This window comes from Cucurbita pepo, chromosome LG03 (assembly GCF_002806865.2).
Source record: "Cucurbita pepo subsp. pepo cultivar mu-cu-16 chromosome LG03, ASM280686v2, whole genome shotgun sequence".
In the NCBI taxonomy this organism is placed as follows: Eukaryota; Viridiplantae; Streptophyta; class Magnoliopsida; order Cucurbitales; family Cucurbitaceae; genus Cucurbita; species Cucurbita pepo.
Genome location: NC_036640.1, coordinates 10,916,491 through 10,934,931, shown reverse-complemented (window position 1 = coordinate 10,934,931; position 18,441 = coordinate 10,916,491). Strand labels below are relative to the sequence as shown.

General features: G+C 35.9%; 3 protein-coding genes across 3 annotated transcripts; 2 read left to right on the top strand and 1 right to left on the bottom strand.

Moving 5' to 3' along the window:
* The first annotated feature begins 5,091 nt into the window (after positions 1-5,091).
* LOC111790126 (dnaJ homolog subfamily B member 9-like) lies at positions 5,092-6,413 on the top strand. The gene is made up of 4 exons (XM_023670952.1): positions 5,092-5,338; positions 5,417-5,468; positions 5,551-5,618; positions 5,839-6,413. The coding sequence occupies exons 1-4, from the start codon at positions 5,213-5,215 to the stop codon at positions 6,295-6,297; spliced, it is 705 nt and encodes a 234-aa protein (XP_023526720.1). The 5' UTR covers positions 5,092-5,212; the 3' UTR covers positions 6,298-6,413.
* Positions 6,414-12,002: 5,589 nt separating this feature from the next.
* On the top strand, positions 12,003-15,966 carry LOC111790124 (probable polygalacturonase). The gene is made up of 7 exons (XM_023670950.1): positions 12,003-12,175; positions 12,285-12,410; positions 13,031-13,357; positions 13,441-13,561; positions 13,655-13,829; positions 13,903-13,973; positions 14,878-15,966. The coding sequence occupies exons 2-7, from the start codon at positions 12,396-12,398 to the stop codon at positions 15,549-15,551; spliced, it is 1,383 nt and encodes a 460-aa protein (XP_023526718.1). The 5' UTR covers positions 12,003-12,175; positions 12,285-12,395; the 3' UTR covers positions 15,552-15,966.
* A 169-nt stretch (positions 15,967-16,135) lies between these two features.
* Positions 16,136-17,844, bottom strand: LOC111790125 (heavy metal-associated isoprenylated plant protein 36-like). Its single transcript, XM_023670951.1, has 3 exons — positions 17,457-17,844; positions 17,293-17,377; positions 16,136-17,207 (listed from the first exon to the last, which is right to left on the bottom strand). The coding sequence occupies exons 1-3, from the start codon at positions 17,658-17,660 to the stop codon at positions 16,366-16,368; spliced, it is 1,131 nt and encodes a 376-aa protein (XP_023526719.1). The 5' UTR covers positions 17,661-17,844; the 3' UTR covers positions 16,136-16,365.
* Between the last annotated feature and the right edge of the window lie 597 nt (positions 17,845-18,441).

Genomic DNA, 18,441 nt, shown 5'->3' with positions numbered 1-18,441 from the left:
TATAATAAGCCAATGATTAAGATTTATATATATATAGATTATAATATAATGTTTAATGTTTAATGCAAGTGGGGGAACCACATCGGTTTGGTTCATGAACCTGCTCAACTCCAGCTGCCGACTACTTAATCTAATCCCTTAAAAAGGAGATTTCATTTAGAAAAATCACCAAAAATGACAAAATCCTCGTACCAATGTCAAACTTTAAATAGTGTGTTTTTTTTAATTTAAAAAAGATATATATATTTAATAAATAAAATACTTTTTAGTTCTTCGAATAAAGTTGAGAATTTTCTAATAAATTTCGAATAATAAAAATGTTGATGCGATAAATATTTTATATAAATAAATATTATAAAGGTTAAACGTGTTATTATTTATATGAAAATTTCACTATTTATCAAGTTTTTACGATATAATAAAATTGTCGATTGTCGAACTTATAAATATGTAAAAATATAGAAAATACGGACGTATAAAAAAAATTAATAATTCAATGGTGACACGTGGAAAATCCAAATTATGCCCAGGAGAATGCATTGCAAGAGAGTTGAAGACTTGAATGTACAAAGTTTGGTGTTCAATAGTACACCAACATTTAATCTGTGGGTGCAACCAGCAACACACCAAATATGCTTCTTTTCTAGAAACCTATAAAATTCTAATCTTTCGTGTATGGGATGAGCGGTAGGCTTTAAAGATCCTACATAAAATCGGATTGTGTATTGTTTTATCTACTTTAGTGATAATATAAGTACACTGCTAGTATATATTGTACGCTTTAATCTATTACGTATAGGCGACATAAAACACATCTATTAGGGATATCTTACAATTCACCCTTGTCGGGGTTCAGTGTCTTTGCTGGGCACACCACGCGAAACCTGACATTAATACCATTTGTAACAGTCTAAGTCTATCATTAGTAGATATTGTTTACTTTGATCGGTTGTATATTGTCGTTGTCCACCTAATTTCTCTCCAAATGCAACAAATTTAGTAGTCGAAAGGGTTAGGTAATTACCCATAATTTCTTGTTTGGCCTACCTTGTTTGAAGCACAATTTCAAGGTGTTGGACATTGGAGAGGAATGTCTTGGCTTTTCTCCACACGGTACAATCCTAGTAGAAGAAACCCATATGTCTTTTGCTATTTGTAGTGACCAATTTGAAGACGAGAACAACACTAAAAGTTGACGTCTTTTCAAGTTCATTAGTCAATTGCTTTTCTATGCACTTTCAATCATTTTCACACCTCTTACCTTCTACTTTGCCATGTGTTTGAAGCCCTCGTTCATGTCCGCACCTCCATTCACGCTCACAAATAACCACATCATGCATAATTTTGCACAACCCGACAGCCCAACTCGAAAATAGAGAATTAGGTTGGTTGGATTATGAAACAATTATGTGTTGGTCTGATAAATTTTTCTTAACCCAACTCAGCCTAATCTGTGTATTCATCGACTAATGTTTTCCATCTTTAAAGCTATAAATTCTTCGATTTCAATTGCACGGACTAGACTTTGAAGCTAAGCGATAGCTATCTAATTGATATTTTATTTTAAAAAAATTATACCCTCATATTTAATTAAATGGAACGGACGGGCTTAAGCCCATTTAGATTAGGAGGATGGAACGTGGGCCGCCAATAGCAATAGAAGCGATGGAAGCGCTCCCACATCGGAAAATCCCAATGAAGGGATGGGGAGGGGGGGCTATAAATAACGTTATTGGGTTAAATTTTAGTTCATCCCGACCTGTCAGGGGGTGAAAGGCGACTGGTCAATGATCGTATAGAGACGACTAGTCGTGCCGACACCTACCAATACGAACACATGGTACATAAGGCGAGCGAGCGCCCACCCTACTTCAGGTGGGGGCTTGCCCGTCAATTTTTGGAAGCCCCTCTCTCATGAGTGGGGGGCTCTATTAAAAATTCTCTATTTTTCAATTTTTTTTTCCTCGCTCTTACCTCTTGCTTGTTCTTGTCTCTTGAAATTTTTCACCAGTTTCCGTTTTTCATTCTATAAAATCTCAATGATTTATAATTTTTATATTTTTCACGTGAATTTTTTAATTAATTATTTTCATTGTTGTATGTATTTATTTATTTGTAATGATAGGTTTTATATTTCTCTCTGATATTATTTACAATAATTTAAGTTTACCATTAATGGATATATAATTTAAGTTTACCATTAATAGATATTATATACTTTTGTTAATTATATATTGGAGTTAGCCTCGGTCTCTTGCTACTACTCCATGTTCATTTAGAGTAGTTTATAGCTCTGGCTACTACTTCATTCATAGTTCAAATCTATCACTAACGGATATTGTTCAGTGCTCATATTGTTCAGTTATGTATTGTTGATATTGTTCATGTATTGTTGTCACAGATATTGTTCAGTTATGTTGTCAGTTTTAGATATTGTTCAGTTATGTTGTCAGTTTTAAAAAATGTATACGTAAGGAAAAAAAAGGAAAATTTTGAAACTTTAAAAAATGTATAAAGAAAAAAAGGAAAATTTTTCTATCGTTTAGGGAAATATTTCGTTCCCTATTCTACCAACGGCGAGATCTTTAATTAATCATAAACCTTTTTAATATATAAAGAAGAAAATGTGATTCTTGTGAGCTCTAAATAATTTTTATTTATTTAAATTTAAGGCTAAAAGAACATGAAATTCAAAAATCTACCCTATGATGTGACTTTGTCCACATCAAATATATAATAAAGTTGTATTAATCTAATACTCTTAACATTCTTTGGGTTTTGGGCAAATGGACAAAATTTGCAATCCATTCCACTCGCTCCAATGAATGGGAGCTCATAAACTTCTCTGTGTTAAACGAACACAACTCCGAACACAACTCTCCACAATAGTATGATATTGTCTACTTTGAGTTATAAGCTCTTGTGCTTTGTTTTGGACTTCCCAAAAGATCTCAGAGTTTCATCACTTATAAACTCATGATCATCCCTTAAATTAGATAAATTAGATGTGAGACATTCATCATCCAACACGATGAATGGGTAAAAAAAAAAAAAAAAAAAAATTAAATTGAGATAAAATTATTACTAAATTATTCAAAACAAAACTCCTCCCCCACTCTACAATTTGAAATTCAAGTTACCCCATTCCTCATTCAAAACCAAACCTTTTGTTTTAGGGTTTAGGGTTTAGGGTTTAGGGAAACTTTTTTTCAACCCACCCTGGACCCAATTTCTTGTCCAACGCATCTTTACACCTTCTTGTTTTGTTCGATAACTATAACTTTACACGTTCGAGTCTCAAATTTTTTTTTTTAAAAAAAGTTCAACGGTTGTTTTTATTGGATTCAGTTGTTCCCATACAATTATTATCACCCCTTTTGATCTTGAGCGTGCTCTCTGTTACAGTCATATTTGTCTAAAACGTGTTGTTTATGCTCGCATGTCGGATGTCCTGGTCATGTTTGTCTAAGACGTGTTGTTCATGGCTGCATGCTCGTTCTAAACCTCTTTTACAAGCTTTCATATTAAATAGGCCTTTACTATTTCATGTTGTGTTAATACAAACCGTTCACTAAAATCATCAAAGCTAAAATGCTTCAAATGTACTATAGGGAATGCGACTAATTGTCAATTCTTTCTACCCTTAATTATACAACTAATTAATATTACCATTTTCGAGCTTAATAATCTTACTCTTACCATAATCGTAAATGAAACATACTAACACAATTTTGGAACGTGTTCAAACAGTTTGGTTGTGTAGTATTTATGTTTATCTGTTTTGTTTCATTCGGTACCGTTAATAAATTTAATTTTCAATTGGCTAGAACTCAAAACGTGTCTTTTTCACACATTTAGAGGCTCAAAACATTCATACCTTTTGTAGAAGATGGAATTGTTCGTCCAAAAATGAAGAGAACGACAACACAAAAGGTTACAACAAGGAAGGTAGGGGTTAGTCTTTCTCAAATTGTTGTTCGTATTAGCTGTGTCCACGAGGTGGGCGGGATGGAGAAGCAGCTCCATTATCTATTTCATTTTTCATTTATTTTAGTAGAGATCGGAGAATTCTTACACAGAATTTGCAGGAATTAAGGTAAATACATAATTTTCGTTTTTCAACATAATCTTCATACTAAAAAATAAAATAAAAATCTTAATAAATTAATATATTTCCGATGACATAATACGTCTCCAAAGTGCAATTTAAATTAATAGCAATTTAAAAAAAAAAAAAAATACCCGTCAATTTTCAAAAGTTTTAGGTTTCTCGACCTGGTATCCTGCACCTCGTGTTCATGATATCTACATTCAAACTTAACTACTGCTCCTAAACCTTCTCCGGACTAGCCAAAGGGCCGGAAAAAGCGAAAAAACTGAGGCATCGTGAGTTGATGTTGGATGCCCTGCCTGCTCCTTGCATAAATTCTCAAATTCTTACGACATATACTCGGTCTCGTTCGCCCCTTCCTGAACCTTATTTCACTCTGTAAACTCAATAGAGTCAAAGAAAAGGAGTGAAATTAGGTCCATGAGTTTACAGTGGACTAAATGAATTAGCTGCTTGACCGAGTCTTTGATTGAATAAATAGGTTCAGGTTCAGTACTCACAACATGTCGGACCACAACCGGAACCCTCCATTCTGCCTGAAACAGACAGTTTTCGTGGATCGGCGGGAAGACCAACTCTCATTCAAGAAAATAGACCCGCCCAACTTCAAAAATACTTATAAACCTTTTAAAGATTTCAAAAACATCTTTAAAATTTTTAAAGAAAAATATTAAAAATATATTTTCATCGTTATTAAGTCTTAACCATACTCATAAACTTTTAAAAATTATTTTTAAAAGTGATGAAGTGTCGATAAATATTTTTATTGTATATATAGAAAATAAAAAAAAAAAATTAAATTTTTATAAAAATAAAAAGTATTAATAAAATTTGTTAAAGTTCAATAATATTTTTAAAATAAAATGGGTAAATATCCACGTGGCAAATGTAGAAATTGTTTATTATTACTATTATTATTATTATTATTGTTATTTGGTTTCATTCCATATTACTAAATACCAACTGAATCCACTATGAAATGAAAAGTAACCAAAATTATGAACTCTGCCCCGCAAGCGCTGCCTCTTACTTCTCCCTTCTCCCTCTGAACTGCTCCATCTTCTTCTTCTTCGTCTTCAATCTCCATTTCAGTTGATCTTGATGGCTCCTGATTCCGATTTCAAATCCGATTTGGCCGCTGAAATCTGCTCGTTCTCCGCCCGTTCAGTCTCTTGTCCTCACCGCCATTTTTCCCGCCCTTTTCTCGATTGGTATCGCCTTTTCGGAGTACGTTTTTTCTCCTCATTTTCTTATGGATTTTTGTTTGTGTTCTTTGTTTCTTTTGTTAATGGATGACTCTCATAGGTCGAACAAGACGCCGGAATCGATTCTATTCGTCGGAGATATCTTAAGCTTGGTGAGTTTCGCTTTTCTTTCTCTCACGAGATCGCTATTTTGTTTCGTTTTGTTTTCTTGAGGAATGTGCTTTGGATTTGCAGCTCTCCAACTTCATCCAGACAAAAATGCGCACCCCAAGGCTGAGATTGCCTTCAAGCTTGTCTCTGAGGTTCGATTCGATTCGATTCATTTTCTTGGAAATACAAATTTCTGCTACATATGTTTGTTTGGTTCTACATTTTTGTTTCCATGGCGATCGATTACTGTTAATCTGGCATTTGATTTCCATAATAATCATGTTCTGCTCATGAATCTTGATGATTATGAATGTTACTTGGAAATTTCGTCTAGGTTAAGAAATGTGAACGAGGGATTGTTTGTGTTTGTAGGGCTACGGTTGTTTAATTGATAATGTGAAGAGAAGGGCATTTGATTTGGATAGGATGAAGAAATTTTGCCCTGATTGCAACACAATCCCTTACAGAAATTTGAGCTCTGCTAGAAATTCGAATCCCTTGAATCTGTTTGAGAATTGTTTGAGGGCTAACAATTCCAGAGAATTCTCTCAACAATTCAACAACTCACCTGATTGTTTGATGAACAACAGCAGGTTTCATCACAGAAACCACAAAGAATCCCCAATCTTCAACCCATCTGATTATGTATGTCAAGGCTACCCCCATTTCCAAACCCGAATCCACCCGAAACCGCAGAGTTATCGATGTTTTAGAACTGGGAATTCATTGAAATATGAAAAGGGTAGAGGAAAGTATGAGTATCCAGTGTTTGAGATGAGTAGATCAGAGAGGTTTGTATGTTCAAATGTTAACAAATCACATTGGTGGTGACCTAACTTCCATTGATTGATTGATTGAGTAAATGCGTTCTTCCAAGAACAAATTAGCTCTGTTGTTCTTGAGGATTTCAAATTAAAGCAATTCCCAATCCCTTTTGTTATGTGTGTTCAAAATTTGAATGATGGAGCTTTCTCAGAGGTCAAGTCAAGGTGATTGTAGAGTTGTTCTTAGATGGGTCTCATAAAAGTGATGGACTGAAAGACTCAGTTCAGGATTGTGGGGCACTTTTCTGACCCACTTCATTATCAAACTCAAAATCCCATCATTTTCTTCTTTTTATTATAAAGTGTTTCGAAAATTTTCATTTAAACTAAGAATGGGAGGTGGAAGGAGCGGAGCATATTTCTTTCTATTAGCTAAACAGAATCATGTATGAAATTATATTCTCGGTCTTCACCCAAGCTTTATATACACATATGCCTACATATATACATATATATATACGTATAGTTATTTTATATTTTTGTTTATGTACTTCATTCCTTGGGATAATGGTGATTAAAATAGGTGGGGCGTGGACCTCTAATCAATACTTATAAAGTTTTAACTTTTATAATCATGGTATCAGTCATTATTGCTGACAGTATTGTCTGCTTTGAATTTTTCATTTTTGAGTTTTTCTTTAAGGTTTTCCAAACGCATTTTACTATGAAGAGGTTTTTATATCTTTTAAAAAATGTTTCGTTCATCTCTTCCATCGAAATGAGATTTCGCAATCGTGGAAACTAAATTGTGATGACGTTGATTTTGATTAATTTAAAAGAAAAAAAAAAAGGGAGAATAATAGAAAGAATTATATATATATTATATTCTTGTTGCAATTTAATGCTGAAAAAAGAAAACAAATTTGAGTTGGGGTTTGAAAGGAATGTTTACGGTATAATTAAGATTGTGATGTTTATAAAAACAAGACAAGCGGCGGTAAGTGCCAAAAGGCACTAGACGAGTGACCACTGACCAGACATAACGCTTGAACTGAAAGTATTAAATTCGAGAAATCTAAGAATGTTTTTTTTCCTAATTTATTTATAAGATTACATAGACTTGTAATCAAATTTGAGTGTCGGAATTATTTAAAATGGACTCCGAACTTAATGGTAATTATAACTCATTATAAGCTTCAAAATAGCTTCCGATTTGGGTGATAAGCAGTTTTTCAAAAGACCTCATACTCAACAGTTAACTCTATTCAGGCTATTCGAGTCATCAACCCAACCTAATTCATGTATACTCTTACCTTTTTACTAGACGTTTCGACCTAGATAACAGATCAATTGTTATTGACAATAAGAACAATAAGAACCTAATGAACGGAAAATTTAAAAAAAAAAAAAAAAAAAAAAGAATTGGTCCCATTGGGAATTGATGTTGATTTTAGAAGAGAAAAAGAAGATGGTGGGGAGGATGCCAAACGGGCACATGAAAAACAAAGAGGTAGGCATTGAATTGAATGTGTAATTTGGAGGGTTTTGGAGGGTTTTGGAGGGTTTTGGAGGCCCCAATATTCCCATTTCAAAAAATAAATAAATAAAAAAGGTTAGATAGTGAAATTTCCCTAATGAGGACAACAAATATCACATACCAACTTTGCTTTGCCCTTTGATTGTTCTTCAATCTCTATCACTCTCTCTCCCTCTCCCTTCCTTCACTCCTCCTTTCCCTTATTTCTCCCCCCCAACATTTCTCCATTCTTCCATTTTTCTCTTTTCTTTTCCTCCCTTCATACCCCGACATCGACATCGGTCAATGTGTCAACTAGGACACTGAACTTCCAGAGAGGGGTCTGTGAGATCTCACATCAATGGGCAGTGTGCCAACGAAGACAATAGGTCTCTAAGAGGTGGATTGTGAGATCCCACATCAGTGGGTAGTGTGTCAAAGAAGACAATGGGTCTTTAGGGGGTGAACTGTGAGGTCCCACATCAATAGACAGTGTGCTAAAGAAGACGATAGGTCTCTAGGAGATTGATTGTGAGATCTCACATCTGTAGCAGCATCAAAGACGCTGGACCTCAAGGGAAGTAGATTGTGAGATCCTACATCGATGGACTGCACGAAAACGCTAAACCTCAAGGGAATGGATTATGAAATTCTACATCAGCGAGCTACAACAAAGACGCTCGAGCTCAAGAAAGTAGATTGTGAGATCTCACATGATTAAAAAGCATAATAAAATATCTCTTATAAAACCTCTCTCTAACACGTGATAGGTTTGAGCTATTACATATACTTAATTTATAATATTTGTTCCATTTTAGGGTTAGCTGAATTTAGGGTTGCTGTAGTGACATGTGGGTATGTCCCACCAATCAAAACACACATATATATAATAATTTATTATAATAAACTCTATTTATTTTCCACCTTCATTATTTATAATTATTTATATCATATGATCCTTCCCCCATTAAATTCAATCTTGGCTGCTCCAACTCCCATCAATATTCATTCAAATCGTATAATCTCTCGGAAGCTGACATCACTAGTTGACTCCTCCTCGTCGACAACCAGCCATCAGTTGTCGAACGGGACTTCCTTACCTTTGGTCTAGCTGCATTGTCCTATCCCGCCCTTTCAGACTACCTTTCCTTAATATGCTCTAGTGACTCGTGATTCAGGCAATCCAATCTTCCATGTATAAAGTGGAAGCTCGAAAAAATTTATGGGTTCAGACGGTTCGTATATTTCTTTAAAATTAGTTTTAACTTATATATATTAAATAAACGACATGATAATATTAACCGTCACATATTTTTTTCTATTATTTTAAATTTAAAAAAAAAAACACCAAAAACATTAAATACCAATCAATATATTTAGTAATATATTTATAATATTAATAATTGGAAACCTTTAACAGCAAGCACATCCAACAAAATTCCAAAAAAGAAAAAAAAAAAAAAAAAAATTACATAATTGTGCATGTGCTGAGGTGTTTGACAGCCTGTGACCTGAGTCATCAGTGACCCACCGCCGCCGCGCCCGCCGCCACCACCGCACATCGGGATCGTAACGGTCTAACTTTCCGGCGGACAAAACCCTTTTTTTTTTTTTTTTTTTTTTTTTTTTTTTTATGTTTGATTNAATTCCAACATTCCGCCGCTCTAAAGAATAAAATATAAATAAAATATTTTTAATTCTAAATTAAAAAAATAAGGTTAATTTGGGATTAATTAAATTAATCACTTGGACTGACCTCATTAATTAAAAAAAATGGGGAAAAATTAAATTTAATTAGGTGGGTGTGAGCTTCACCTAGCTGGCTACTTTTAGAATTAAGTAAAATAAATAAATAAATAAAATAAATTATAATTTAAAAATTAAAAAAAAAAAAATCAGAAAAAGACAACGGAATGGAGCCCAAATACGGACAACAAATAATACAAAAAATAATTCACTCCAAATTTCAATTCCCTCTTTAATTATTTGGAATATTTTATTTTATTTTATTTTATTTTTATTTTATTTTTATTTTATTATTTACATATTTTAGGTAAGGTATTTTGTTCCCAGTAAATTTTTTTTATTTTTTTATTAAAATTAATTTTATTTACTTTTTATAAAAATATTGATAGTCATAAGAATATGTTCCTCCTTATCCATCATTTTGTCAAACCACCATTGATTGAGGCAAATATATTTTATATTTTTATTCAATTATTGAAAAATCTCCTAAATTTTATTCCTTAATCTCGTTAGTCTTCACATAATTCTTATATAGCGATAAATAGCTGATAATAAGGAACATGGGACGACGTACAATGAATAAAATGCCTGTTTTACTCGTTAAGCCATCAGGGTTTTGCAGGACCCATCCCAACGAGGAGAGGATTTTCAATTTAGATGGAGAATCGGGAAGGAAGAGAGAAATAAATGAGATCGGGAATAGGATTATAATCTTTATTTCCATCTCCACCCGCTTAATATAAATATATATATATATACTTTTTTTTTACTATATTAAAAAATAAATTAGTTAATTTTGTACCTCTCGTTTCCGGTTTAATATAAATATATTTTCAACACATATTATATATATATATATATATATATATATATATATATTTTTAATTGATAAAAGATATATGGGTAGATTATTATATATGTTTTTTTTTTAATGAAATTTATTGATTTTTTGAGTTATAGTAAAAATAATAAATAAATAAATTAAAAGACATAGTAATTAAAGGTGTGGAGGAAGGAGATGTTTTTTTTTTTTTTTTTTTTTTTTTTTTTTTTTTTTTNAATACGGACAACAAATAATACAAAAAATAATTCACTCCAAATTTCAATTCCCTCTTTAATTATTTGGAATATTTTATTTTATTTTATTTTATTTTTATTTTATTTTTATTTTATTATTTACATATTTTAGGTAAGGTATTTTGTTCCCAGTAAATTTTTTTTATTTTTTTATTAAAATTAATTTTATTTACTTTTTATAAAAATATTGATAGTCATAAGAATATGTTCCTCCTTATCCATCATTTTGTCAAACCACCATTGATTGAGGCAAATATATTTTATATTTTTATTCAATTATTGAAAAATCTCCTAAATTTTATTCCTTAATCTCGTTAGTCTTCACATAATTCTTATATAGCGATAAATAGCTGATAATAAGGAACATGGGACGACGTACAATGAATAAAATGCCTGTTTTACTCGTTAAGCCATCAGGGTTTTGCAGGACCCATCCCAACGAGGAGAGGATTTTCAATTTAGATGGAGAATCGGGAAGGAAGAGAGAAATAAATGAGATCGGGAATAGGATTATAATCTTTATTTCCATCTCCACCCGCTTAATATAAATATATATATATATACTTTTTTTTTACTATATTAAAAAATAAATTAGTTAATTTTGTACCTCTCGTTTCCGGTTTAATATAAATATATTTTCAACACATATTATATATATATATATATATATATATATATATATATNTATCATTGATTCTGGGCCCCACCTCCCTCTCCTTCTGTCATCCCACATGCACTCCTCCACTCCAACGCCTTCCTTTCCTCCTCTCATTCCCCTCCACCTGTCATCCCTCTCCCCCAATTCCACCCCTCCACGTGTCCCCTCTTTCCTTCTCATTTCTCCCCCCCCCTTCTCCTTATCACTTCCTTCCCACTCCTTCCATTTTTAAACTTCTCGAGATCGATATGTCTACGTTTTCATACGTTCCATCAACGTATCTTAATCGTTTAATTAGTGTTTGAATTATTGTTCCTTTTAATCGTTTGTCATGATCCTACTTGTTCAAAGCGTATTGTCTATGATTGCTATCGGATATCCCGATCATGTTTGTCGAGTACATGTTGTCCATGACCGTATGACCGTTTCAAACCCCTTTTACTTGCTTTTATTACGAGTGTATACTTGTTAGAGCTAAAATGCTCCAAGATGTACTATAGGAGATGCGACTAATTGTTAATTGTTTCTAAGTAGGTTATGGCCTACTTGCTTTTAGATTGTTTTCAATGTATATTCATTAATGAAGCCAAGCAATTGTTACGAACCCTCTACCCTCACAACGTCTAACCGGCTGGCTCGTATGGTTCGTTAGTTCCACCGAGTCATAACCATTAGGTTAACATGATATGTGGGAATGGAGTGTGGAAAGCCTGAAATTTGAGTACAAAGGGACACACAATTCATTCTCGATCTTCCTCTAATGGAGGGCCGTTTCAAACAATTTTGTCGGCGACAAACGTTATTAATCATGTTCAAAACACAGGGTAATCCCCAATTAATACCTTTATTAATCAAAAATTCCCCTTCGCCCCAACTTCCCTTTTCTTCTTCTAATCCTATACCGTCCTCGCCTGCTCCCGCTCTCTCGCTCGCTCATTCCTTCCTTTTGTAAGTTCTTTCGTTTTGGGTCTGCATTTATATCATCAATGCTTATAATCCAATACCCATTTCCCATCTCTATCTCACTTTCTTTTCTCTTTGCGTTTTCCGGCTACAGCTTCCTCTCCCTCGCCGATTCCGCCGCTGTTTCCCCCATCTCCGGTGGTGTTTTGGAGTTTGCATCTCGTTTTCTTTTCTTTTTGGTCATTGTCGTCTCTGGCTTTGACCAATGAGGAGGATGCTAGTAAGTACGTTTCTTTTTATCTGGGTTTTTTTTTTCCCCCTTTTTTAATTCACACACTTCTTGAATCTTATGCACCCATATGCTATTTTCTGATGATTTCTGGAGAAACCCTTTTCGTTTTTTTGTTCTTACCCTTGTTTTCATTGTCTCCCTGCATCAATTTGCCTCGGGTTCTTGCTTTTTTGCTCTGTTATTTATGATTCTTTGCAGATGGTCCAGGAACCCTTTTTGACTTTTCGTGATCTGTATTCCTTCTCTTCCTCTGTTCTACTTTTTTCTCTCTCTTTTAACATTTCCCGTTGATGTTGATTTCCTGGCAGGTTTCAATTCCCAGATTTGATGTTCTTCTGCATTTTGTTAGTTTCATGCTATTGATTTCTGAATTTGAGGCTTCAATCTTGCTCTGATCTGCTTTTCTTCTTGTGTTGGTGTTTTTTTTTAGTAATTTGCAATAAGTAGCATCAATCTCTTCATCTTTTCGTCTGCTCTCTGCTTGAATCTGGAAGTTTGGGGATTTGTAAACGTTTATCTCAATGCACGAATGCTTACTTTTCGTTGTAATTGGTTGATTTGATCAATTCATGGTGCTGCCCTTAAGTTTCTTTTGGTTCTTAATTTAGGTGGCATTGCTGTTGTTGTTGCTACAATTGAGCAATGCTACGAAGATAGTCGGTGAAGAGCTCGAGCTCGTCGGACAGTGCGATTCTAAACCAACATTAGATCCAAGACCACACAGTGTGTCGATCTTGGAGTTTGGCGCGGTTGGAGATGGAAAAACTCTCAATACCATTGCTTTCCAAAATGCCATTTTCTATCTCAAATCCTTTGCTGATAAGGGTGGAGCTCAGCTTTATGTTCCACCTGGGAAATGGCTCACTGGAAGCATTAATCTTACTAGCCACCTGACCCTGTTCTTGGAAAAAGGTGCTGTGATTCTTGGCTCTCAGGTATGTTCTTCTTCATGTATGAAACAAATTGAGATGTTCATACAAGCTGTTGTTTTGAAACACATTGATCTTCTCTTAAACAGAATCCTTCCCATTGGGAGCTTGTCAATCCTTTACCTTCATATGGTAGAGGTATCGAAGTTCCCGGGAAACGATATCGGAGCTTGATAAATGGTTACAATTTACAAGATGTTGTGATAACAGGTTTGTTGTTCTTCGAACCCTCGATTTAGAATCTAGTTTACGGAAATGCAGTTCTCTGAACGAGTATTATTATGTTGATTTTCGATGTTCTAGGTGATGATGGGGTCATTGATGGACAGGGTTTAGTTTGGTGGAATTGGTTCAGCTCTCATTCCTTAAACTACAGCCGCCCTCACCTTGTCGAATTCGAGGATTCTAAATATATCGTTGTTTCAAACCTCACTTTTTTGAATACTCCTGCATATAACATTCATCCAGTCTATTGCAGGTATGCTATAACAACTGGGATTCAACCTTTTTATATGTCTATATGCTGATTGATATAAGTTTTTCGTGTGTAGTAACGTCTATATTTACAACATCTCTGTCTCTGCACCTTCGGAATCTCCCCACACGGTCGGAATAGTCCCAGGTTTGTAGCGTTTTTTCAGCGTCTTTATGGTCATTTTGTGCGACTACTGTTGATGGCTCTCTCTCTCTCTCTGGCTGAATGGTGTGAGTACCATTGAGAATCTCTCCATTTGCCTCTCGTTCCCACGCGCACATACACACCGACACACCACACAGTGCTCTAAGAAAACCAACGTCTTCTAATAAAGTCCCAATACACCAAGTTCCTATATTTCACGTCTGAGATCTATTATGGTGATATTGTGAGAAGGGAACAAAACATGCTTTATAAGGGTGTGGAAACCTCTCTAGCTTACGCATTTTAAAACCTTGAGGGAAGGGAAAGCCCAAAGAGGACAATATCTGCTAGCGGTGGGCTTGGGCTGTTACAAATGATATCAGAGCCAGACACCGGGCGATGTGTCAACAAGGAGATTGAGCCTCGAAAAGGGTGGACATGAGGCGGTGTGCTAGCAAGGACGCTTAGCCCCGAAGGAGTGTGGATTAGGGGGAGGGTCCCACATCGATTGGAGAGGTAACGAGTGCCAGTGAGGACGTTGGGCCTCAAAGAGGGTGGATTGTGAGATCCCACATCGGTTGAAGAAGGGAACGAAACATTCTTTATAAGGGTGTGAAAACCTTTCTCTAGCATACACATTTTAAAACCTTGAGGGGAAGCCCGAAGACAATATCTGCTAGCGGTTGGATCATATTTAGAAAGTAGGATTCTGTTGGGGGTTTATAACACGTAGTGGGATGCCATCATGATCAAATGGATATATCGTGGGACGAAAATTTAGACATACGTTACACGAATTCCATTAATGATCATCAATCCAAGAATTATGTGATTCATTCATTCTCGTTTCTAATCAATAAAGTGAAGGTATATTCTTTTCTAAACAAAGTTTGATTGATGTTTCCAGATTCCTCTGATCATGTATGCATTGAGGGCAGCAACATCGCCACAGGATATGATGCCATTGCCTTGAAGAGTGGTTGGGATCAGTATGGTATCGCCTATGGCAGACCATCTAAAAACATACACATTAGAAGGGTCCACCTTCAGTCCTCTTCAGGTTCTTCCATTGCCTTTGGTAGTGAGATGTCTGGTGGAATCTCTAATGTTCTTGTGGAGCATGTGCAACTCCACAACTCATCCACTGCCATTCAATTTCGAACCACCAAGGGACGAGGAGGTTACATTAAAGGAATAGTCGTTTCCGACGTTGAAATGGAAAACATATCCACGGCGTTCAGTGCCTCTGGTCACTTCGGGTTACACCCGGACGATGAGTTCGATCCTAACGCTCTTCCAATCGTGCAGGACATAACCTTGCAGAATGTGAGAGGCTCAAACATTAAAATTGCTGGAAACTTTTCTGGGATTCCGGAATCTCCCTTCACTTCAATCTATTTATCCAATATTACATTCTTAATCAGTTCATCTTCTTCGAGTTCTTGGATCTGTTCAGACGTTTCTGGCTTTTCGGACTCTGTAATCCCACCGCCCTGTTCTGATCTCAGTCATCCATATTCAATTTCTTCCTCAGCTGCTTCTCCTCTTCTGAATTCAGCTCGAAAAACTGCTGTTTTGTGAAAAAACCCTTTCGATCCATGGTTCAACAATTATATATTTCAAAACTTTCAACCATTTCCTTTTCCAAGTCGAGCCAGATTCTTTCAAATAAAAAACCACATGTTGCAGTCTGCTGATTTATTTGTACAGAGTTCAATTTCTTCATTCACGTGTAAGGAAATTTTTGGTAGTGATTTTACAGGTCGTTCGGTATCGTTCGTGTTGCTTCTTTAAATTATTATTCCCCCATTAAGAGCTTGGTGCATTTGTAAGTTCACTGTAAATTGTTCATTTGTTGTGAAGGGCTGAAAGGATAATACTCTAGTTGATGTGAAAAGCAATTCATGTGGAGCCAAGTGATTGGAATAAAGGGATCTTGGTAACACTCTGCTGCTTGTTTAAGTAAATTAAGTTGTCTGTCTTTCACTGTTCTTCACATGTTCTTCACATGTTCTTATTGCCTGCACTAAACTAGTCTTGGAATCTGATACTTCACTGGGTTTGATTCTTAGCTCTGTTTTTTCATTGTATTATGATGTTTTCCATTTGAGATATCGGTTTTGGATTCTGGGTTCTGTTTGATTCAGTCATTACATGAGCTTTTGTTTATCAAAATGGCTGCTGAATTTGGTTCTGTAAACTTCTGTCAGCTGTTCTAGCCTTAAAAATTTGTTTAAACTTTACATGATTATTCCCCATGTCGCCTTTACGAGAATGTTCTTCACCCGGTTTTCGATCTACCTATCACCAAAAAGGTGAGAATTTTGGGACCTGATTCTTCCAGCACTTCGACGTTGGGAATCTCATTCGTTTTCCCTTGCTTGTTCATCTATCTTTACATTAGATTGCAGGCGTTTGGATTCTCGTCGCTGAAAATCGACGTGATATTTCCGTTGTAACTGCTTGTTCCTGTGTTGTAATAGTCTTCATTGTAATGTTCTGTTCTTTGGCTGTAATGGGTGGTTGGCCGTTGAGGTATGTATTCAGAGGTACGTGACGAGGGTCTGTGGCATGTCGGTGGCCGGACATACTGTGTAACGTATGATGATGGTTTGTATGTGTTGTAGCAGTGTATCACGGTCGCTGGCTGCGACATTGCCCCTTGTGGGATGTTGTGATGGTAGTTGTGGCTAGAGTTGTGTGGTTGGTGATGGTGGACTACTTGGCCGTAGCTTTGCTCTGGTGGTTGCTGGTGGTGACCTCCTTGGCTGTAATCAGGTGGCTGGTTAGCCATGTGGTTGTGGTCGGACGGTTGGTCGTATACCGGTGGCTGCTGGTGGGAGATGTCATGGCCGGGTTCTGTTGTATATTGCTGGACATAGCCATACTCCGGTGGCTGCTGGTGGGTGTTGTCTTGAACCTGTCCTCCGGGTTCATATGACCCATAAGGCTGCTGTGGCTCTTGTTGGGCGTTGGTTTGATCATATTGTTGTGCCTCACCGACCATGGCCATGTCATACGTCTGGGGAAGGCCTTGATTTGGTGAATAATTGGGTTGTTCGCCGCCCCCGGCCAGCATATAATCCGGTGGTTGCCCACCAGCATCCGCTTCAGCATCGGAACAAATGGTGGCGGTCTTCCTGGTTTTCTTAATGGCCTTCATGATTATCTCGGGATCAGCCCATCCAATGATCGTCAGCTTTTGCTCGGAAATGTCTATGTTGATATCGTAAATACCTGCAAACGAACACGAAAAAAAACCGATCAAGAACAACAAGAAAGAAAGAACAAAAAAAAAAACTCTCTTTTTTGTTTGCCTCACCATTGATTCCGTACAATGCTTTCTTGATCTTCTGAACACACCCATTACAGTCGATGCGGATCTTTATCTCGGTAACCTTCGGTTGCTGCATAAAATCCAAGCACCCTCAAAACCCATAATGGAAATGTATATCGAAATAAGAACAAGAACAAGAATAAGAATACCTCGAGCTCTGGAACCATTAGTGGGCGTGTGAAGGGAAAAGAAGCAGGCGAGACAGAGAGATTGATTATAAACGAAGAATCGGAATTGAGAGTGCGAAATAAAAAGAGAAGAGAGCTGGGAATATTTAAAAGGGTGTGGGACATGGAAGGAATCCCAAACCGACCATTCTGGAAAGAATACGAAGAAGGTGTTTCTGCATGCATGGCGAGTCCAAGTCGAAAAGATGGTTCATTCTTACCTATCCATTTCTACACATTATCTATGTCTATCTCTTTAACGGCCTCTTGCTAGCTAACATCTCAAGCAACCATCCATTGCTAGCTAGCTTGCACAAGCCCGACTCGCACGTGTTACGTTTAGCTTGACACGTTTGAAGCAATCAAGTTCAGTTGGTTTTCATCTAAACGTATGAAATGATACAACTATGAGATAAGAACAACTTCTCTTATCACTTAGTCGTTGACCGAAAAGCTAATTATTCAAAAGTGTCTTTTCTTTAATTGATTCGAAGATGCCAATGCTTATGTTGGGAAAATTCATATATATAATCAAAGAATTGTTCTAATCTATTCACAAGCATTGTTACGCCTACTTAGAGGTAGAAATGTCCAATATCAACAATAATTCTTTTATCAAAACTGCGGGTGAGATCTCACATCAATGGAGCGGGAAACAAGTACCAACGAGAATGCTGGCTCCAAAGGAGGGTGAATTGTGAGATCCTACGTGTCAACTGGAGAAGGAAACGACTCATTCTTTATAAGGGTGTGGAAACTTTTCCCTAGCAAACGAGTTTTAAAAATTGAGGGATAGCTCAAAAACGACAATATCTATTAGAGGTGGGCTTAAGTTGTCACACTGTATTAAATTCATGAACTTTCAATTTTCTATTCAATACGATCGGACTTCTCAGCAATAACTGACACAAATAAAATTGAAAGTTTAAGACGGTTAGAAACTCGTACTAACACTATTATATATATA

Excerpts from the sequence above, each read along its gene's own strand:
- LOC111790124 (XM_023670950.1), top strand. Across the intron at positions 13,830-13,902 it reads ATTCATCCAGTCTATTGCAG|TAACGTCTATATTTACAACA; the intron begins GTATGCTATAAC and ends TTTCGTGTGTAG. Across the intron at positions 13,974-14,877 it reads CACGGTCGGAATAGTCCCAG|ATTCCTCTGATCATGTATGC; the intron begins GTTTGTAGCGTT and ends TGATGTTTCCAG.
- LOC111790125 (XM_023670951.1), bottom strand. The coding sequence starts at position 17,660 with ATGCATGCAGAAACACCTTCTTCGTATTCTTTCCAGAATGGTCGGTTT. Across the intron at positions 17,378-17,456 it reads TAATGGTTCCAGAGCTCGAG|CAACCGAAGGTTACCGAGAT; the intron begins GTATTCTTATTC and ends GATTTTATGCAG. Across the intron at positions 17,208-17,292 it reads AGCATTGTACGGAATCAATG|GTATTTACGATATCAACATA; the intron begins GTGAGGCAAACA and ends GTTCGTTTGCAG.
- LOC111790126 (XM_023670952.1), top strand. The coding sequence starts at position 5,213 with ATGGCTCCTGATTCCGATTTCAAATCCGATTTGGCCGCTGAAATCTGC. Across the intron at positions 5,339-5,416 it reads ATTGGTATCGCCTTTTCGGA|GTCGAACAAGACGCCGGAAT; the intron begins GTACGTTTTTTC and ends TGACTCTCATAG. Across the intron at positions 5,619-5,838 it reads CCTTCAAGCTTGTCTCTGAG|GGCTACGGTTGTTTAATTGA; the intron begins GTTCGATTCGAT and ends TTGTGTTTGTAG.